This window comes from Acipenser ruthenus, chromosome 8 (assembly GCF_902713425.1).
Source record: "Acipenser ruthenus chromosome 8, fAciRut3.2 maternal haplotype, whole genome shotgun sequence".
NCBI lineage: Eukaryota > Metazoa > Chordata > Actinopteri > Acipenseriformes > Acipenseridae > Acipenser > Acipenser ruthenus.
Genome location: NC_081196.1, coordinates 49,742,347 through 49,766,070, shown reverse-complemented (window position 1 = coordinate 49,766,070; position 23,724 = coordinate 49,742,347). Strand labels below are relative to the sequence as shown.

The following is a 23,724-nucleotide window of genomic DNA, read 5'->3' as shown; positions in this document are numbered from 1 at the left end:
ACTTTCAGTTACTTCCAAGTAAGCTTTGAGAGGAGGACGCAGTGGAGGTGCTGAAGAGCACAGACAGCATCTATTGTGACTATATATGAAAAAGTTGTTTTGCGGAAACATTATAGATCAAATCAACTGTATTTTTGTACTTTGACCAAACCTATACATTTGGATCTGTATTGGTTAGCCCTCCTGATTTGTGATACTGAAGGAATTGGATATACCTTGAAGAATACGCAGAAAGGACATCTGCAGTAACCAGACTGGTAGTGCTTCCATCTCGCGGATCGTTAGGATATTTAGCACTGTGCCCAGGAACAGACTTCGGTTCATCGCTTTGCATCTCAACTAGGTGGGTCGGTGGAATTCTCGTATATTATTCACGGGTTTCTTTAGAAAGAAAATCTGGGACTGAAACAAAAGGGACATTTTTGCTGGTTTCAAGTATTAGGAGTACAATTTTTTAAATAATATATTCACAGGATCGACCGGCACAAGTGCACAGCGCTTGGAGACAGGAGACTGGAGCGATCGACCATACCAGTAATTATGGGGGACACCGTTTGGAAATACTATTTTGGAGTTGTGGTCATTTTATGCAAGACGGCTTTGTCCCGCTCGGCGGTTTTGGAGTCGATCTACTGGAATTCAACAAATACCAAGTAAGGCTAATCAAGAGGCGTAGCGCTCTTCAGGTTAAATGTGTCGGGTTTTGCTTTGAATGGTTTGTTAGGGATGTGCCTAAACCCGAGTGCGTCGTAAGTGACACTGTGCGTATTTTGAATACGATACATGGTTCAGAACATCACAAGATATTATTATTATTATTATTATTTGTTTACTTAGCAGACGCCTTTATCCAAGGCGACTTACAGAGACTAGGGTGTGTGAACTATGCATCAGCTGCAGAGTCACTTACAATTACGTCTCACCCGAAAGACGGAGCACAAGGAGGTTAAGTGACTTGCTCAGGGTCACACAATGAGTCAGTGGCTGAGGTGGGATTTGAACCGAGGACCTCCTAGTTACAAGCCCTTTTCTTTAACCACTGGACCACACAGCCTCCTTAAGATATAAATAACACGTTAATTACTTAACGCTTAATTCATGTTTAAAAACTGTCTCGCAATGGGTGTTGTATATACTACCCTGGTACGATCTTCACGAGAGGGTTCAGTGTTTGTGATGTCAAGGTGGTTTTGGAGGTTAAATGTCCTCTTTACTTTACTTTATTATTAGCTTTTATTGGCGCTATTTTTTTAATGTATAGATCTACACACGTAGCCTACGGTATTTTACACATTTTATATGTAATCAACAAGACTGCCCATGACCGAAGTAGCAGCCGTTCATCGATTTATCAGTTGCAACATCGCGCTCTGGAATGTGTCACCAAGTCTCTACTTTTTTCTTTGGAAATGCAGAGAACAACCTGGCATATTCTATAATCAAGGTTTTAAATATCATATTGAAATACTTTAGTTTAAAAGTCAATGTCCATTAAACCTACATATTAGTAGGGCATTCAGATAACCTATAGTGGAATACACTGTTATTTACACCTGTTATTATTTGACAAAAAAAAAATCTGTAATAAATACGGTTTTAGAATTGTAATATGCAATTCTAGACACTAGTAAGTCTATTACTAGGCCTATTAAAATGTTCAACAGTTACACAAAAATAAATAAACTTAATTGTTATATTAAAAGATTATCTATCTATCTATCAAAAAAATAAAAAGCTTGAACTTTATAATGAAGGACATTGTAAACTTTGAAAAGTTTTCTGCGACTTAAACCTTTAACTGTACATAGTATGCTTTTAAACTCCGAAGTTTTATTTGCATTCAACAGGCCTACTTATGAACGGTTCATTTAAATACATATTATTATTATTATTATTATTATTATTATTATTATTATTATTATTATTATTTGTAATGCTTGTTTTGAAAATAACATCGTCAGGTTCCAAAACCTTTACAGATACCCACTGTGAACAAAAGCCGCTGGCTTTTTTTGTAAAGTTATGGAGGCTACAAGTTTTAATTTGTGTGTTAGGATAAGGTACACTGTAAGTCAAGAATTAAACTTAAATCTCAAGCAATACATTTTAGTCTTTATGCAATATACACGTATACAGCATAGAGAGAGAGAAAGAGAGAGAGAGAGAGAGAGTACCCTAAATATAAATAGTCACACAAAAACAAATATGTGTTTTACAGTGTAGCGATCTACAATATAATTTCTTGTATTTTTTCCCCAATTTTTTATTTATCTGTAAATATAGAATTACGTGTAGACTGGGTGATATTAGGGTTTATATTGGTTACAGATGTGGAGTTTAACCGAAACAAAATAGATGTGCATTCTATTTAGAAAATAGGTTAGTTGTCAAATTGATTATTCATAATACAGTACAATTCAAACTCAAAGGCTCAATTTCACGTGTGCTAATGTTGGTGTGTTTAGTAGTTACATTTAAAATGACCCCTTCTCAAACAGCGCAAGGATACATCGAATTACGCATGCACTTGTGTTTTACTTTACCGTACACTTAACCCTTTAAAAAAAAAAAATCATGCTGCAGCATTACTGTTGTGATTGAGATTATTAGCCTGGTAATAATAGGCCTAATGCACTTTTGTATGTAGTTTTTATACGGTTCAACATATTGGAAAGAAGCTCTGGAATAATAGCATATTAATCATGATACTAGAAAGACGCACTATTGGCAAGAATAAAAGTAGAAAAAATGAAGATAATTTATCCTGGTCATCAGCATAGACCTACAGAGGTCACTCTTCTGATACAGCTCGGTGCGTTTAGTCTGGAATGGTCTGACTGTTCATTCAAGGTTCTGCAAGCTCGATGTCTTGCAATGCGGCAATGGTTTACAATGTGTGTAAGCTGTGATAAGAAGCCGTGCTTTTAGAATGATGTAGTTGTGGGAGTTATAGGCACTGTGGGAAACAGGATGCAGAGGCCCCATACTTATAATTTTACTCCAAAACATACAAAACAAAATATTTTATCATTTGACCCGTTAAGGACATAGGCTATAGTTGCGCGTTTTTATAGGCGCTACTGTACACAATTGACCATGTGGTACCTAATATGCATGCTTTAAGATGTCAACAACCTTTTCAAATGCTATGTAGTCCATCATATTTTGAATACACTGGCTGCAATTAATGGGATACATTAAGCAATCTGCATTTTAAACTCGCTGAAGAGTTTGTTGGAGGGGGGGAAGACCATCAAAACGTCAGCCGACTTCGCAACTGGTCATTAGATTAGTCCGCAGGCGGCACAGAAAGCAGTGTCACTGTACAACATAAACAGTACAACTCATAAATAAAGACGGTTGACAGGGGCCCAATTTTGCATGGATCGTATTTCTATTTATCAGGAATTAAATGTTTTATAGTAGGATACTTTAACACTGCATGTGTAAACCTAATATATTCGTCTAATTAATCTAAACTACAAATAACGGTAAACGCAAAACTGCTTCGGTACAAATTAGTCATAAACGTTAGATTATTGACATTATAACGACCTGGGAAGATTAGCAGACCAAGTGCAGTTTAGATGGAGTAGACTTTAAGCTACTTATAAACTATATGTTTAACCTTTCAGAATCAATCAATTACACTCCACACCACGCAACCCTTTGGCCTTTAGGACCCATTGCTCATTTTTCTTTTTAAATGAACCTTTACTTGATGTGAATGTTTTAGTTTGATGTTGATCCTTTGAGAAGATGTATCACACCCGAAGGTTCTGGGGTGAATATGCAGGCCTATCAGTGAAAACCTTTTACAGGGAAATTGTTAGTCAACTGACTGGAAAAATAACACATTGATCGATGACCCTTGTTAGATGGCCTGGTTGGCCTCCTGCACTAGTTGGTCTATTTCTTATTATTTTATGAGATGTGTTTTTTGTATTTAACCAAATACATACTCACTGCTGATTGACTAGACTGTGAACCCTGCAGTGGAGGTTGTATCTGATTTAATATGGTCTCCTCTTAATAAGGAGGATGAAAGGGACAAAACACCTGAGCAGGCCCTGCATTGGTAGTGCTTTCACATCCTCATTCCTGAATTCTGTCAGGATGATGAACTAAAGGCAATGGATATATGATTGAGAGGACACTGAGAACTGAAAGAGTTAGCTGTATTAATATGTTATATCACACTGTGCAAGCTGTATGATTGAGAAATTATCTCTGGACACGGCAGCTTGCTTCAGACCCATAAGGCAGCATGTTTAACTGGTTTTTGCGATTTTTAGGGTTTTTTTTAGGGCACAAAAAGCATGGTTTGGGTTTAGGAAAAAAGAAAATAAAACCTACATTATTGTAAAACAGGATTAAAAGGATTGTTAGGCAAACAAATTGGTATTTGTTTATTTTTCAATGCAAGTATATTTTATGACTTAACAAAGTTTATCTTTAAACCCTAATCCGTAATAATGCTGTATTTTCAGCAAGTCATTTTCAATTGTATTTAATCCTTAAGAACAAAAAAAACTATCCTTATGTGAATGATGTTGGCATTTATTAATAGCTGAAGCGTTCATGTTTTTAAAGCTTCTCTGGGAAACCTTTTGATGGTATTGGCACTGTCTAACATGCAGGCATTTATTTGAGTGGTCGCATTGAAAGAACGTTTTTAAAGTTCATGGTTCATTGTTTTCTTATACAATTGAAAATGAATGTGTTATTTAGTGGAATCCCTTGATCATTCTGAAACCTGCAGCACATAGACCGTACAGGGACTTGCTTGGGCTAGATTCATTTCAGATCCAGCTTAATAGTGCCACGAGAACAGGGTTTCTCTAAAATGCTTACTGCAAGAAAGTGATTACAGTGTTATTCTTGTGTGCCTAATCTCTGACTGGCTTGGCTGCTGACACAAAAAACATTTTTCCTTGGGTCATTTATAATGCATCTGCATAGATTTGTTTATGAGCAAAACCTTTTTGTGGGAAATTAAATAAGGGAGCTCAAGTGTTTTAAATATTTTTATGAAAATGACCAACTCTCAAAGTGTAGGGCCCTATCTGGGAACATTGACTATGTTGTGTGATTGTATTTAAGGTACAGTATTTGAAGAGTGTACATTGTGGAGAGGGATAGGGGGAAACTGCATGAAAAGCCCCTGTGGTTCCTTTGTTTAGCCAAGTCCCAATTGGACAAAGGCTAAGACATTTAGTCTGTCGTGCATGAAAGAAAATTTAAACCATAGGCATAGTTTCCATGTCTGTCCATTTAATGCTCCTTGTAAATTCTCTTTACTTAACAGATGTGTGAACTCTAAAGATTTCCCTGGTAATCCATTTTGTAGTTCAGAATCAAAAACAAAGCAGGCCGCCTTGACAAAATTTGCTTTCTCAAGTAAATCAACCCCAGCCCTTGTTAATAAGGAGATTACACTGCATACTAGTTCTTTGTAGATGTGATGCAAATTAAAGATAGGGGGTGTAAAGACACAGATCCGACATGAATGAAGAAAAGCTAAAAAGGCCTAGAGGAGGAACTAGCTATCGTAATCTGATTGTTTTTGTAATGAAAATCTGAGAAAAATAATGTGTTAAATCCATCCAGTTTATACAATGTATGGAAAGGTAAAAGGGCGATTCCATGGCAACATATAGATTTAAGGCTATGTTCAAGATGGCATAATGCTGAAAGAGGCAGAACGGCCTTGCCCAGGGCTGTAAAGTATTATGTGAGAACAGCGCAAAACTCAAAAGCCAGGATTAGAGCCTATGAAAGGCCTAGTTGTAGTTTGGGGTAGGGTGACGGTACAGAAAAGCTTCTCAGTTCTTGCTCACTGGTACTGTGTAATATGGCAAAGGTGGATTTCATTTTCTGCTTTTATGAAGGTTCTATTTTATTTTAAATCTCCATACTGGGGCAATTGTTAGTCAAACTTTTTTTTTCTTTTTCTTTTAACTCCTGGCCTAGCTGTAGCCATTCAGCAGGATTAGGCGCACTTTGAGATTGTTTCTTTCATCTATTTGTGCTGCAGACAGGGGACATGCTGGGAAGGAGTAAAGAACACAGGGGACTGGCAAGAAGGTTGTCTGAAAAGAAAACAACGTTCTTTTTGATTCAGCCATCTTTGAGGCTGCCCCCCCCCCCCCCCCTCCAACAGTCTTTTACTTGGTAGCAGCGAAGATAAACAATATTCTTCGTTAAGGCTTTGCTCCCCAAATTCTCTTCCTCCTGCCTTTTTAAAACTTTTTTCTCAAACACTAATGTACATTTTCACAAAATACCTGATGAGATGTTTTTCAAGATTGACTAAACCTGTCTTTACTTCTGTAGTTCTTGGTATTTTAACGTACGTAGTTACCATGGTAAATCTTGTGATTCAACAGTATTTTTTAAATCGCTGCTGGTTGTGAGGTTTGTGCACCTGTTTCTAGTCGCCATGTTAAGACAGGGGCATTGAAGTGAGTGTCCTAGGGAGCTGTGTCCTACAGGTGCATGTAGCCAGCATGTTCTTTTATTAGCAGTTCATTTGTACATCTGTGGAATGAGAACATGGAACACTGCATTAAGGGGAAAGCCCAGTAGCAAGAGAAAGCTGTGGGCAATTGGTGAGCGCAGTGTTTTGAAATAGGACTACTCTTTTCATGGTGTAGGCCATTTAAAAAAAAATGTTCAAAGACAGGGTGGTCTAATGGCGCTTGCAATAAAAGCCTGACAACCACCTCCTCTAACCGCAGATTCCTGCAAGTTGATTATTTTAAGCTTGTTATTATACTTGAAACACAAGCCCAGAACGGGTACACATTCTATTACAACACTAATGCCTCTTTTCCAAAAAAAAAGAAGCTGCGTGAGCACGAGAGCCGTAGTTGTATGTGTGGTACAGCTGGATTTTTTGTTTTGCTATATTTTTGTAAATAAGTTTAATTTTATTTTCCACTTTTTTTCTTCTTCTTTATATTAATATAATAAAGGTCAAGGGTAGAAGTACCCATACCTCATGGGTCGGATGTGCCAGTGGAGAAGGGGTGTAATACATTTAAGACATTTTGAAGACACAGATATGCACAACAAAAAAACAAAACAAAATGGTGGGTTCGTTAATCTGGAATTTCCTAGCCAATTATTCTTTTCTGGCCTGATTTTAATTTTTTTAATTTATCCTTCAGAATCGCATATCAAAGATTCCACCCAGTGCAAGTATTCTGTAAAGCACAGGGGCACCCGATTAATCACATCCAAGCACCTTGCATTCTGCATTTGACAATGATTACTAATGGCCCATTCAGGCAAGTAGTTGCTTGTTAACAGAGAACAGAGCATGATAAACGTCCAGCAGGCCCTGCGCCTCCATCAGCCTTTCAGATGCAGACTGGTGCATATTTACGGCAGGGAAATGACAAAAGGGGAATTGAGTTAGTGCGGCCCTCTGTGTTTTGTTCGAACAAAGGTTAAATCGATTACAAACAATATGCAAGAGGCAGCCTGGCTTTATTTGTTCCTCCTAATATGCTGTATTTGAATGTACCTGTCATGTTGTTGGCTGCTCACGTTCAGGTAATAAATTGAATGATGATGTCTCCATCTAGAAGGCAAACTAATGACCTTCCTATGCCACATTTGTTTTCAGTGGGTGATGCCAATACATTTATATTACAGAGACTGAATCAAGAAAGCAAGCTTTAAGACTCTTGTGCAAACTTTATGTATTTATTTTTTTCCACATTACAGTACTTTTTGCAAGACTTTTCTATTCACAAGCGCTACTCTTATTTCCAGAGATTAAATAAAATAATTTCCCCTTTTTATAAAAATAAACAGCTTTTAAAAAAAATAAAATAAAAAATGGAAGGGTTTGTAAGGACATTTCAATAAACTTATTTTAAAACTGTTTTTAAAAACCATGTATCTTATGTGATTTTAGTGTTTATTTGAAGTAGTTTTTTCTTTTATTGTTCTGGTTCCTGCCACAGACAAAAGGGGATTGTTTTAACATTGTATACTTTGTACACCAAGAACCCGTTAAGCATACCTTTAAAAAAGTATTTTTTTTTTTAAATAATACACCACCCTCCAAAAAGTATCCAGTACTTGATATTAGAGTAGTTTATATCTTACTCAAGAATATGTATGTTGGAAGTCTGTTTTTATTTATGGAGGAAAAAAATAAAGTTGGACTCGGCACAAATGCCAATTTTCCTAGCTTCCGAAACCGAGGACAGGAATCAAATCCAGACTCATTTTCACCGCAAGCCAGGAATCTGGCACAATGCCTTAGGAATTCTTTCAGTGTAAGTCCCATCTGTCTCCCTGTGTCCTGAAAGTTTGAGGGGGTTAGCCTTGAGAGTTAAGGATCCAGTCCTTATACACTGGTTTTTAAGAGTTCAAGTAGCAGGTGCGGGTTTCGAATCCTTTTGTTCTTTTGTCTTTGACTAATGACTAGACCTCTGCGAATCAAAGTCTTTTGGTTAAGATAAATTAAATAGGTCAATAGCATCATGCAAAATGTAAAATTGCATAGTGAAAAACTTAAGTGATTTTCTTCTTTTCTTCTTGTTCAGCATAAATAGGAAGGGTATTTAATAGCAACAAAGTTCAGAATAGACTGGGTGCAGTCATTAAAGAAAGAAAAAAAGCAGCCGCCATAATGTCTAACGCCTCGACTGTAAATAACAAGTGGTTTCTCACCTCTTTGATAGACTTGCTGGAAGCACTGTCTGAGCAAGACTGTACAAGTGCATACAAATACTGTTGCTAAGAAAAATATATAAATCTTATCTGCTTTCTGCAGCCGTTTGATTTGATTTGTTTTTGAGATAGTTAGCATATCATAAACTCAACAACCTTCTTTCTTGTCCCCGATCAGCACTCTTATGATTAGCAATCTCTGTTTTACACATGATTGAGTTGGCAGATGGCAGCTATATTTCATTAACCCATTAAAAGCTGGGAGATGCTTGCATTCCATTACACCTCTGGACACATATTGTCCTCCCAGAAACCCCATTACAGTTAATGATAATGTCTAATTTTGTATTTCTTGAATAACGGTTTAAAAGCCTATAATGTAAACTCCACAACCCTTCCTTGCATTAGAGATATCATTGCAAGTAATGCTTAATGTAAATACTGATGTAGTATTGGCTTAATAAAGGTGATAAAGGCCTCAAATTAATTTTGGTCGATTTTACATTCAGCTGTCTTTCCCTGCATTTTGCAGGTTTGTAAGCAATAACATTAATATCAAAGGGAGTTTGTTTTCATGAAAGGGGAGACTCCGTGGCACATTGCTGTGGGCTGTACAACTCAGTCTTATGTGCAAGTTGTAAATGTAATTGTAGGAAGACAAAGTTTAAATGGATTACATTTAAATATGGTGTAAAACTGCACACGGACTACTGTGTGTCAAATGGGAAGTGGGAGTTGTTGGGATTACATAATCACTGTGAATTAGTACTAGTCTGCACTTCTAGATTCTAGATTTATTGCTTGTTGTGGACATGACATTTCTATCTAATATATATCTAAAATAATTTCTGCTGCAGAATCAACAAAATCCTTGATTCTTGGTTATGGAGATAATGTGCGCCCTGAAGCCATTGGTCAAGAGTTGGGCTGCCTGCCAAAACCTTTTTTTTTAATTTGGAGGAAACTACAAAGAAAATGCAACTAATTGCCATGAACCTACAGAGTTATGTTGTGTTCAGCAAGGTTGGCTAAACCTATGGATGACTGGTTTTTTAAACTGTTTAAAAAATGATAACCTAACTGGGTGGGCCTGACTCATGTTTATCAAAAAAAATAAATAAATAAGCACCACCTTTACAGAGCAAATTACACAAGACTGTTTTAAATTAGCTATGGGCCTTTGGAGTGTTTTTAATTGTTTTAGGATTCATTTTGAGGCCCTGTGTTTTGAATTTAGTATGAATGGTTCCTGTGCAGTAATAAAAAACCGATACCCTGTGCCTGGGGCCTTTGGGTTGTTCTCTCAGTAACTGCAAGTTTAACATCCTCCTTCCGGGTATTAATTGAAGCAAATGCAGTGTATCAGGAGATGAGGATTAGTGTGGAACTGTAGAACAGAGCACAGGACAGGAATTCATCATCTGTAATAAGATGCTTTCAGATCAACACTACAACTAATTCAGCCCCCCTAAACTCTATTATTCTGGCATAAAAAGACTTCTGTTTCATACAAAGCCGGTAGTGCGCAATGACCTGCTGTGAAAAGACATATTACAGTTTACTTGCAGTTTAATTAAAAATGTATGCAAGAAAACACATTGAAACTCATGAAATGAATCAACGGTATGGACAACAAAGCAATATTTCATTGTGTCCAAGAGTGCGCACCCATGATGTTTCAATTATGCCAATCATTTTAGATCCTGATATTTAGTTGCTAACTGAACTGTAAGGATCACAGGTAATGTGAGAAAGCCTTGGTATTGAGGAAGTGGTTGATTTAAAGTGGAAGGTTTCATAGGTACATTTCACAAACATTCAAGTAGTAAAATCTATGTGCAGTAACCTGTTTTGTGGTCTCTGAATGTTCTCCAGTGACAACCAGATTATTTAGGTGTAGTTAACAGCAAATTCCTACAGGTGCTATGTCATTTTTAGAATGATCCCCCATCAACATGGCTTGACCCATTTCTTGTTGTCTTCTAGTTTCCTTCCTGGACAAGGACTGGTGCTGTATCCACAGATTGGAGACAAACTGGACATTGTTTGCCCAAAATCAGACTCCAGGGGAAATGGACAAAATGAATATTATAAACTGTACTTGGTCTCAAGAGAGCAGGCTGAAAGCTGCACCATCACCAAAGCAGACACACCTTTACTCCACTGCACCAAACCTGAACAAGATGTCAAATTTACCCTCAAGTTTCAAGAATTTAGTCCAAACCTGTGGGGTCTGGAGTTTTCAAGATACAAGGATTACTTCATTATATGTAAGTACATGATTTGTGGGTCTTAATGATCTTGTCATTTAAAAAAATAAGGCACATTTATTTTTTATTACATTTCTTGGCTGTCTTTTAGTGACATAGAGGTTGTAGCCACCTGCCTTTGTTTGCTAGGTGGCTGCTTTCCAATATGACTGACTCACTGACAGATTTTTAGTGTATAGAATAAATTTCCATTTAAAAAAAAAGACAGGTGAAAAAGTTTATGCTTGTTTTTAATTGTAGTCATTCAAACTAAAGCGTGTGTGTGTGTTTTTTTTTAAGAATACATAAAAAAGGCTGATTGCACTATTTGTTATTGAAAGTGTACTAAAACAAACTCACAAGTTTCTGAACTTGAGACAAGTGTTTAGTAACATAAGTCATCTCAACATCACAAATAAATATACAAAGAATGAGAGAGAGATATTTAGAAACCATATCGATTTTTTTTTTTTGCAATTTGCTAACATTTTTAGTGGAGAGATGAGCCCAGTTGTACAGTTAGTAAAACTGCTTCGGTCTGCCTTAAATGTAATTGTAATGAGAACCAACCTGATTAATGCCCCAGGGTTTGGCAAGCTTTATGAGGCAATTGTTACAACATACAAAGGATTCATGTTTTCTCCCACACACACGCACACTCACACACACACGCATACACACAAATGCACAAAAACATTTGACCTGGAATGAGTGACTGTCTGACACTTAGTAACGATAAAAAAACATACAAGTAATCATTATAGAATCAGATAACTTTTTTTTCCTTCCATTTAAAGTTTTTTTTTTTTTTTTTTTTTTTTACTGGCATAACCTTATGTTACCTACTGTATTTGTTTTTAATAAATTTAATTAAAATATAACTGACAATTATTTAACTGTTTGATTAGTTTTATGAAAAATGTTGTTATCCAGAGAAGGTCTGTACCTAACGGAGCCTGAGGCCTAACAGGGACTTAATGGAGTCATAGTCCATTGGGATTCCAGGCCTGAATGACACGGGGCTTGTGAGAGAATAAACATTTTCAAATAATGGATTTTTTACTCTGATTCAGTGACATTAACGGTGACAATTTATCTTATTTAAAGCTGGTAAAGGTAGAGGTATAGTATAGGAATTCTGTAAGTAGTACTTCTGAGTTCCCCAGGGACGCAAATGAAAGGAGAGGATTAATTGGTTGTGAAGGCAGAAGCTTTCAAAGTAAAGGTATACAAGGCTTCCCTTCCTAAACCAGGTGTAGTGTGTGTGTATATTAAAAAAAAAAAAGTGAATTAGGATTCTATAATTTCCCCCATAGCAGCCCTTTAAATTTTTGGCACAGGGAATGGGTGATATAATAGGCACTAAGGAGCCAAACTGTGTCAAGAGGAAGATAGTTATCTGATCTAAATAGTGTTTTGTGGTTCTTTACAATCACACTTTTGTTGTGCTTGGTGTAAAGGCCTGAGATGAAAGTTTTATTTTTAACTGAAGCAATTGCTCGCTCTCCTTCAGAAGTAGAGCCTTCCACCAACACAAAGGAGGTTCACTGTAAGGGTACTCTGGCCACAGAGTTTTATAGGGGTGGCTAGTGGACTGTGTACTGTTTTTAGTGCATTTTTGTCACACACATTAAGACTAATGTGGCAAATTTTCTCATTCTCCAGTTATATTCTGAACTGTCAAAGTATATTAAGGTGTGGTGCGCTGAAGTCCAGTAACCAGTGGATGAACCCTGGCCATAATGATGTCTTTACGCTTCACTGTCACTTGCAGGATAATTATTGGGTCATTAATATCATTGCCGGCTTTTAATCTGTCAGGATTTGCTTGAATATTTTCGGTACCCATACTTTTTTATTTTTAGTTTTAACTGTAATGTATTTTAATGTTTGATGTGCATTCATTCACTTGGCTGATAAGGCTATGGTAGAACAGAATTAATTTACTGCTATATAAAACCAATAAACATTTTCCCCTTGATGCTTGTCTACTTGTGTTCAATCCTGCTGGGTTGTATTACTGATGCTGTAAGCGAAATAAAGTTTTACTGCAGGAGAAAAAGAAATTAGAGGATATGTGCTTTTGAAGGCAGGCAAGTCTTTTGAAAATTGTATTGATTAGTCTTTGGTATTACAAAATAAGACTTGCTCTTGGCAGAATAGCACACAGGCACTTTCTATAAAATAGGATTTCCTTGGAAAATGTAATTGCATTTTCCAGAGTAAATTGTGTGGTTGGTACAGCATTTAATGTGGGAAGCAGCATTATACCTTTCACTTGATACTGACAAGTCTAGCAGCTGAAGAAGACTATGGACAATTTGTTGCAGCTCTTAATATTTGATCTCCCTGAGAACCTGGACGGCTGCAGTCCAGACATGTTAAAACCAGCATGGGAAGGAGCCGCTGTCCTTGTCACAAACTCATTGCTGTGGGCAACTTCTGATGCCTGTTTTTTTGACATTCTGGATACCAGAAATTAACTCTGCCCTTGACAGAATCAGACAATTACAGTAGAGTTGGCTCCCTGCTTTAGTTCTATTAAGTCAGACCCTAAATCAAAATGGATCTTAAGTGAGACCAAATGGAGGCGGTGACTACCATTTCATATATGTTCCCATGGATTGCCTTTCTTTGTGCTTCAAATTAAAAAGCATGCCACCATTTGGAATATTCATAAGCACCCACCATGCTATTGTGAACAGTAAAGGCAGATCCCCAAGATTGAAACTGCACTGACCTTTCTGGCTGGACAAAAATAAGCTGTCTGATTTTAAATAAACGTGCTGTGTTAAGACAATTTGTTAATTTCCAATGACAGAAAGGGCTTAGGATTTAGGTGTTGGTCCACCCTTGGTTCTTAATTGGGAATTTGTTTCCCAATTTGAAGAATATCTTTTTTTTTTTGATGAATTTGGGGAGAGTGCTAAAATATAGAAGTCTTTCAAAAAATCAACCTGCTGTGCTATATATATATATATATATATATATATATATATATATATATATATATATATATATATATATATATATATATATATATATATAAAGAATTCTAGTGCAACTAAACATGATCCCTTTTATTCTGCAGTAAATAGTGAAAAGGGATTACAAGCCCTAGAATTCAAAAGGGCTCCACAGCCACATTCTTCTTCACAAAAGGCCTATTTTACAACCTCCTTGTGTTGTAAACTGTGACTGGCCAGTTCATTTACTTTAGGTTTCCGTGGGTACGGTTTTAATGTTCTTAAATGACTAAAGCATATGCAAGTTTCAGACATCTGGTTTTGGGTAGTATAAGTAATTTAGTTAATCAAGCACACATTTGATTTTAAAAGACAGTATCAGGGTGTCCATTAAAGGTTTTGGTAGTTTTTTTGTTTGATTAGTGCTCTTGAGGTTACACTGAACAGATACTGCACATGATTTTATTGAAGGCTAGCTTCGATACCTTGAAGAGAGTCAAAATCATCAGATACTACAGTAACCTAGTTTTATGTATTGTATTTGTTTTAGAACAATCATGTACTATATTGAGTGGAGTTTAAGTGTATAGCAGAATGCTTTTGGGATTTTTATACTTTAACTTAAATGCTTTTTTGTGAGGTCTTAACTGTCAGTTGACACAGTTTTCTAAAGGGGGGTGGGGGGGGGTGTGGAGGGAGAGATGTTGGCATTTTAGTTTGTATTTACAATGCCCAGGGGCCAGATTTAATGGGGGGAAAAATACTATGTTTCAAATAGACAGCCCACCCATTTCGTGTCTGTGTGTATATGTATATATATGTGTATGTATATGTATATGTGTATATGTATATGTATATATATATATATATATATATATATATATATATATATATATATATATATATAACACACACACACAAATGCTGGAGAAGCACCTGCTTCTAATTCTCTTCTGGTTTAATGGAGGGTTTTAGCAGGGATGAAGCCACTGCCTGATTTCAGTTACTTGTCTCTCTTCCTAATCCCTATGAATAAAGGCCAACACACAGGCACAAATCCAGCAGCTTAGTTCTCCATCTGATTAGATCTCTGTTACTGACCTGATGGGCCACAAGCCTCCAATTGCATGTTGTAGCTTAGCCTCTAGGGAAAGCAGTATAATAGCAATCAAATGAAAACATATTAAAGATGATATTGCTGCCTTTCCATGGGGATCACACACAGTCCTCTCAAGTGCTGCATTTACACTGCCACCTCGGACCTAAGCCGACTCAGGTCCAACTGATCGCAGAGATTCTTATCATTTTTCACGTAGCGTTTACACTGCGGTTGTGCCCTGAGCCGGCTTAGGTCCGAATGCGCGCACATACCATCTAAATTACAATACGTGCTTGGTGACGTCATAACGACCACTGAAGGGATGATGAGTTTTCCCCTCCCCAAACCACAAAGCGGAAGAGGCTGAGTGGTATTACAAACAAACAATACAGTGTTGTGTTCATATTGCAGGGACTCATCTTAAATATATACTTATCTTGCAGTCTACAAGAAAAATGGTTATTCGTTTAGACACTGTTTGACACAACATAGCGGTCCCTGACCCGTTTGTTATGTGAAGGATTTCACCTAGAGTCTTTATTTAAAACTTGCAACATAACATGTAAAATGCAATTGTGTAACAGATCTACTATAATCAAAAAGTGCAGAGAGATGGGGTTGCACAGATCTTTCACAAGACCTGACCTTATTTCTCAGTATATGTATTTATTTTGTGTTTCCGCTTAGAGTTTCACCCCACAACGCTATGACAGCTCTGCTTCCTTGCTCACCCCAGTTCACACCGCGGTTGTCAGAAACAAACAACAAAAAATATTCTGTGTTTTTAAGCTAATCATTTGTACAATCCAAATATTTATTTAAATAACAATAAAAACAAACAACAAAAAGACTGAGTGTTAAAGCGAGTTTGAATGTAAACCAAAAACTAAGTGGCTTACAATAAAATACCTGGGAAACACAATCCAGGACAGATTTTGTATACAATTATTTGATAGCATTTTTTTTTTAATAATTCTCACCAATATACTGAAATATTACACTTTTGTTTCTTTGACGTCCACCGGTGTTTGCACCTGTTTACAAAGCAAAAAAGTTATCGTCATGGATATTTGGGGTATGTACACTTTTGACAGCAACTTTATAATAAAACGTAGATATTTACAAATTTCCCCCAATATAAATAGTTAATAAATTCAAATATTCAGTGCGCTTGTGTATCAAGTCGTTCTTCTCTTTTTGTGACACTGCAACGGCACTGCAGCTTCTTCCTGTTTAGATTCCGTGGGGGAGGAGCCGAGTGGCACTCTCGTCGTGCGTGAGCCGTGCTAAAGTCGGGTGAGTTTACACTGCCTTTCGGACGGACGTAAACTGGCACGGAGCCACGTCTTTAGTTGGCCGTTTTTAGGACAGCTGAGAGTTGGCAGTGTGCGTTTACACTGCAGCAAAAAGACCTGAGACGGCCTAAAGCTGTCCTAAAAACGGCCAGTGTAAACACACCACAGAAGTCACACTTGTGATCATTTTTTTGTTTGTTTTACTTTACTGTAATTTTTCAAATCTAATACTGTTTGAAATGTGTTTAATTCCACCAAGAAACCTTGCTATCACTGACGCATTTTTCTACTATCTGCTATGGTACACAAATAAGCAATTCCCAGCAACATGTTTTTTTTTTTAAAAATTTTTTTATTAACACTTTGGGTGGTTTTAAGTTATAATGTCTTTAACATATTGATTTGCTGCAGAATAAACAACCTTTTAGACCACAGCAAATGCAAACCTTTTCCACAAAATAATCAGTTGTCACTTGTTCTGTGTAGCGAATTTTGATTTAATAGCTGTAAACTATTATATAGTTTTCCTTATTATAGCTAAGTAGTTCATTTCCAGCAACTTTTTATTCAAAGGGGTTGTGTCTTGGCTATCAAGTTGTGGCACCAATTATTAAAAATCAGTCAAAGCTAATTGACCAGAAATAATTCTTCTTGTAGTCCTGGCGCTTTAAATTACACATTCCAAAATGAAACTGCTGAGCCTACAAAAGGACCGACTCTATGCAATCAAGGATTTGTATCATTAACCATGACATCTGTTTGCAAAACACGGGGACATTATTATTCTCAGCTTCATTGCAGACATGCAGCAAAATGATTTATTGTGCTAATGGCATGCGAGTCCTGTAACCAGAACACCATCTTGAGATGTAAAGCCAATTTTGGGGAGGGGGTGGTATGGTGCATTTACACCAAGTGATCAGTCTTCAGTACAGCTGTGACCAGTTGGGGATACTGTGTACTAGCACTTGTGGTTAACTGTTATACTCTGAGCTTTCAACAGGTATTAATGGTAGGAAACTTCCCTTCTCCACTCGCCAACAGATGATTTACCTCATAGTTAAAGCTGTTCTTTAAGTTTTTTTTTATTTTTTGCATGGACAAGCTGGACTTTTGTAGTTGGAGATCCCAAGGTCAAAGCACCACAGATCTAATACATTCCATTTCCAATTGAATTATGAAACTCAGTTCAAATGCAGACATTATACCTATTTGTCCACTATTTTGCTGTTCTTGGCAATAGCTTGCGAGTTCATGTTCTCCATGGGTATATCTGATGCATTGATTTTATTTCACATAAAAAATGCATGACATCATTATTTTGGCTGTCTTGGTATACGTGTCATTAAGTCCTTGCCCATTACTTAGATTAAATTGCAAAGGCTTCTTGAAGTAAAAAATAAATGTAGGGGATCCTACTAGAAGGAAATCCATGGGAATTGTACGGAGGCATATTGAAATGCATTTGTCTTATTCCTTGGCATATCACTTTGCAGTGAAGTACATTGGCCATTTTTACATTGGTTGACAAATGCCGCAAACATTGGTTAACATCTTTTTGATGGCTTTCAATATTTAACTTTTCTCTAAAATATTTATAAACCAAGCACAAATTCATCCATGTAATCTTATTGCTTAATTAGTTTCCTTCATTTTGTTTGATATATTTCAGCAACTTCAAATGGAACAATGGCAGGCCTGGAAAATCAAGATGGAGGTGTCTGTAAATTCAGATCTATGAAGATCATGATGAAAGTTGGGCAAGGTAAGCATCATATATCAAATGTACATTTATTTGGATTGGATTGAAGTGAGGAAGTGTTTCATATAAGATTAATGTGCTCCATTTGCCCTGTTAGTCCCCTAGTTCAACTGTAAACTGCTTTCGATGGCATTGGCTAGTAACAGGTTTTTATATTATTTTTGATGTGTGTTTTTTTTTAAAGGTGATCATTTTTTTCAATAGATAAGAGATGTGGTTATATTTCCAGCATGCAATCTCTGCTACAGTCTGTCAAGTTGCTTTATGAAATTGAAATGTCACGTGGAAAGGTTTCCTGTCGTTCGTGCAGATGGTCCTGCTCTCTAAACATGTGAAATGGCCACCACGTTAGCATACTTGGGTTATAAAGACAAATGCCATGCAGGAATCTGTCAACCTTGAATTAACACTGTGCATCTCGCTCACCACACCATACAGTTCCTGTGAGACCTGCATTTTGTCTGCATGCTTTAGTCCCCTTCTAGAACAACATCAGGATTCCTTCTAAAGAATAATGCTTAATGATGTTATATTAAAACAAACTATTTTATTTTTTTCCCAGATCCTAATGACCCAGGATCATCAAAAGATAACAGTCCGACAAAGTCTCCAACAAAAGACACTGAGAATGTTGGGAAAGGCTCTACAAATAAATCTGAAACTGGTGTAGATGAAAACCAAGGTAAACAGTTATACAATTAATATCAGAATTAACTGGTGCAACTTGCATAAGCCCTGGGATGTACAAGAACAAATTTAAAATCACACAAGGCCAGGAAAAATGTGGCACAAAGCTGGAGACTGCAAATGTGAATTTCTTGTAAATGTGATTAAAGTCTCTTATCTCTGCTAACTGTTTATGCTGAGTGGGAGCTTGAACAGATGGTTGTCTTGTTTAGTTGAATCATTAAAAGTTTCACAGTAACAGGCTGTTACTAGTTTCTAGTAGCTAAGGGCACTGTGTGGATTGTTTTAAAACATTTCCCAGGCTTTACACATCAAAATTGTAAATGCTCTGCTGTTGATTTTTATTGGAACCTCATTAAATGGTCACAATAAAAATAATCTGAAATAACTGCAGAAGTTAGAAATAAGGCATGACTAGTTGCTATTGAACTGACAATTAAATTCCTTTGACAATGGTTGTGTATTAAAAGCTCTCTAGAGTGTGGCCTAAGCCTGCATGTGTTATTTGAGGCATACATTAAAGATAGCCTGTCATCTGCATTGCTCTCTATTTGATGGATGGCAGTGTAGGAAAACAAATAGCCCTGCTTGGGTAGGAATGGGGATGTGAAGTCCAAGAGACCCCCAGCGTTGTTTAATATTGATTGTCGACTCCTGTTTGCATATCGCTTCCGAACAAAGTAATTGGTTTGTCAAAGTTCAATAGCCAGATTTAGTGTTCAAAGTGAGAGTACATTCCTGTCAATCAACTTCGGATGCCTTGAGTGATGAATTACTTTAAACTTCCTTTTTTGCTTATTGTTTTCAGGAGGTAAAGGACCAAACACGGGTGACAACAATACAACAGCAGGACAGTCCTCAAGCATTATTGGATCCGAAGTGGCCTTGTTTGCGGGGATTGCCTCGGGTTGCGTCATCTTCATAATTATCATCATCATGCTGGTTGTCCTCCTGCTGAAGTACCGGAGGAGACACAGGAAACACTCGCCACAGCACACTGCCACTCTCTCTCTCAGCACCCTCGCCACACCCAAACGTGGTGGCAACAACAACGGCTCTGAACCCAGTGACATTATCATCCCACTTAGGACTGGGGATAGCGTGTTCTGCCCTCACTACGAGAAAGTCAGTGGAGACTATGGGCATCCAGTTTATATTGTTCAAGAGATGCCACCTCAAAGTCCGGCAAACATTTACTACAAAGTCTGAACCAGCAGTTTAAACTCTTTGAGGATTCATATAATACTAGAATGGAGAATTCCTAGCCTGCTGCTTTTGTGGTTGGGCTTTTGGTGGCTCTTTGTGCACTATGAATGACTTGGACTTAAGAAACTACGATGAGAGAAGCATTCAGTGGACTACCACAGTAATAGTGTATTTGCGTTCACTAAAACTGGAGGATTGGCTGAAATTAACTCATTACAATGTTTTTGTCTCTTCAGTTTATATGCCATTCTAGGGAATATAAGCAGAACGGGATGTTTTTGAGTGATACAAGATTCTGAGGACCCTTGTACTTAACTCCAGAACATTACTTAAATCGTTTCTTTTGTTAGACTTAATTTAAGTGTAGTCAGCTCTTCATTTTTTTTCCCCCCTTTTTAGTCTACCACTGTTATCTCAACTACGGTTACTTGATTATGGTTACGGAATGCCTGATTTTTAATTTCATTTCCTTTTCAATTTTGTAACCACACCACTGAAAATGAATATTAACACTATCTGTTTGCATATGTTCGTCATACGTGCTACACAACAGCCACACTAGAATGGGAAATGACGTGTAGTGGTAGGAAATCAGAGTAAGACCTCCAGCCTGAGGTTAGTGATAACTGGGTCAAGGAAAGGAGTTCATTTGAAGAAAGTCGTATGCTACTGCTTGGCTATGTGACCTTACACAGTACAAGTAGGACTTTGGTGGAGCGGAGGTAGGGACACAGCAAAAATAGCTGAAGATGGAAGCTGCTGCACTTTGAATATTTATTATGGTATAATTATAGTTGATCACTACAATGCACCTACGGAGTAGAAAACTGAAGTGCAAGGGAAGGAGAGAAAGAGGAGATGGCCCAGTGTGTCGCACAGGTGGTGTATTGGCATGGCAGGTGTAACTGTAGGTACAGGCAATAAAAAATAAAACTGCCTTACAGCTGTTTGAAGAACCCTAGTCTTCTTTGGGGAGCTACTGAAGCAGACTTAGGTACTAAATTGACTGTTCTGTGAACCTATTATGGTGCGGGTACTATAAGCTTCACAGCAGTTCATTGGTGCTCTGTTCAACTGTAAAGCACATAATGCCTGCAATTTGTTTTGCAAATGGAACATTTGTAAATTTGAGGGGGGAAAAGGATTTATTTATGATAGGCGATTAGAGCACATGACTTGTAGAATGAAAATGTAATAATGTATACCGGTAAATGCACATTATGCAAGTTAGGTTATTAAAACCATTTCTGTTTTTTTTTTAACAATCTGAAAGTCTCAGCTGCCTTTTTTGTTTTTTAAAAGAAAACCAAACAGAAAAATTGGACAACTGCCCCTGGGAAAATACAGCCCTGTTCCAAAAATAACTAATCCAAACAAAAATAAGTCTTGTGCCGTCTCGAGTTGCAGGAGATGAGGAAACACAAGCCCCTGAATACCAGGAAATGAATCTTCATTATATATTAAACAATAGCAAGGTGTTCCGGCATTTACAGTCATTGTGTTTCATTTGTCTAATGTGTTTTAAACATTTATCAGTTCGAATAAAGAATAGTTTTCAAATGGGGTGCCCTCATGTAATGTAAAATACTTGTATTTTTTTTTTAAAAGTCCTGTTTTAATATAACAATATCATTGTATTCTGGAATGGGAATAAAAGTGTAACTATTTTAATATTCCTAATTCTCAAAGGAATACTTGCATAAATGACCTGTCACAGAAATTATATGACTTCGACTACTTCATGAACCTGAAAGTTACATTGACCAAGAAGTAGAATAGAGCATGCACACTTCATGGCTCTCTACCGGTTTGTCATGGTTGCCAAGTACTGCACAAATGCATTTAAAAAAATAATAATAATCTGCATACCCGTGAAAAGTGTTCTTAAACCTTTGGTAATTATAAAAGGTAGCTTGAATCTGCTGTTGATTTAGGATTTTTTTTTTCCCCTGAAGCAGTTCTTTATGTAACATAATTTGGCTGTGTGGTGGTTATGAGGTAAACTGTGAATTTTAATGAAATGCAACCCGCAATCAATTGAAATATCAGTGTTGTGGTTGCTGCAAGTCTGGTCCAGAATATGACAATCGTATTAACTAGTTTCTTTTAATCTGAAGTTAGTTAAGACATCAGGCTGTTACTGTAAATGCCTTGCTTGTATGGTCATCCCTAGTCACCTGACTTTGAAATTTGCACCGTACATTAGTAGTGAAAGATGTAAATATGTTAACGTTTGTATTGTATATGGAAAATGGGTTGTTACGATAGCCTTATTCACCTTTTTAGAAAATAAAAAAACACAGCAAAACATAATTTTGGTAACCAGCTTGTGTAAATAATGAAATGTTTTTATAAGATGTTTTGTATAAAATTAGATTTTTTTGCTATGTATTTTAGCTGTATCTTGTTTTAAAAGCAGTGTCATTTCCCCCTGTTTGCACTGTTTAAAATAATTGGTTAAATGGAAAATAAATAGTTGCCAAATTTGACTGCTGCATATATGTGCCATAAGCGTGTACCATGAATATTTATTTAATTTTCTTTGTCCAGTTTGTAAGTAACACAGTATTATGCTTGAGTTTATAAATATTTTATTCTCATTGTTTTACTTAGCCTGTTATGGATTCTAAATTGCTTTAGTTCCACATTGCAGTTATAATGGCCAGGGAAAAAAATCAAAAATCAAAAATGAGAAGTCACATTCCACAAGTCTGTTACAAACTGAAATTTGTTTTTCAATAAATTGTTTTTCCTATGGATATATTATCTCAAGTGTCTTTTTCCGTCTCCTTTTCATATACATATCATTTAGTGACTTGGCAGAGTCTTATTATAGACATTTGCTTTTGGAGGTTTTGTTTCAGTAAGGAACCTTCCATAATTTAAAAATACCAGAGACCCAAATAAATGTTTTAATAAATCATTATTATATATTGAATAACTAAAAAAATCTTAACTAATGATAAAGGAATTTCCCTCCCAGATGGTGGCAAATCTATTTTTGTAGCACATTGAGATGGGATGTGATCTAAGTAGTACAGACAGCTCCTAATGCAACATGTTCCTCATACCTCTTGGATTAACCATTTGCTCTTTTAGTCTTATTGGCTTAGTTACCTGCTCCTACCTCCACCTCTAGTGCAAATAATTAAGGGAGTGTCTGCTTCTAAGCCTGGGGTGAATATGTAAAATGATTCACTGAATGGAATAGGCTGGGTTGTTAAAATTGCAGAGAGTTAGCGCCTTGGTTCCATTAACCAAAAAAAGAGACTAGCTGCAGTCTTCAGCCAGAGAAACTTGCAAAATGCTGTAGAAATCCTGTGCTGTCAAGTTACAGGCAATTCTCTAATTGGAGATGAAGGAGCAATTCCTTTAAAAGAAACGGGATAAGTCTCTAGGAAATAACTTTCATTCTTTTAAACTGATTGTTCCTTGACGTTTGCCTACAGGCCTTTTACCTTAAGTTTAAAACCTTAATTTTAATGTGTCTCCCCAACTGGGATTAAAGGTATACCAGCCCTGCCCCCTCGACCATGAAACCATGCTCTCTAATTTACTCCCATAAGGAACTAAAGTTATGTCAATTAGAGACCACAAAGAAGTGTACTTTGGTAATAGTCGAAGATGTCATATGCAGCATAAACTCCAATCATAATTTAAGTGCAGAAACATATCAGCTGCTTCAAGCACCATCAATTTCCCATGCATAACACACAAGCCCCAGTGATAACAGTAGGTCTTTTACATTTTTTTGTAAACCTATACATTT

General features: G+C 36.8%; 1 protein-coding gene across 1 annotated transcript; it reads left to right on the top strand.

The window, feature by feature from the left end:
* LOC117406478 (ephrin-B2-like) lies at positions 1-22,714 on the top strand. Its single transcript, XM_059029135.1, has 6 exons — positions 1-343; positions 474-653; positions 10,678-10,961; positions 17,973-18,065; positions 18,625-18,744; positions 19,558-22,714. The coding sequence occupies exons 2-6, from the start codon at positions 541-543 to the stop codon at positions 19,956-19,958; spliced, it is 1,011 nt and encodes a 336-aa protein (XP_058885118.1). The 5' UTR covers positions 1-343; positions 474-540; the 3' UTR covers positions 19,959-22,714.
* Positions 22,715-23,724: the final 1,010 nt, after the last annotated feature.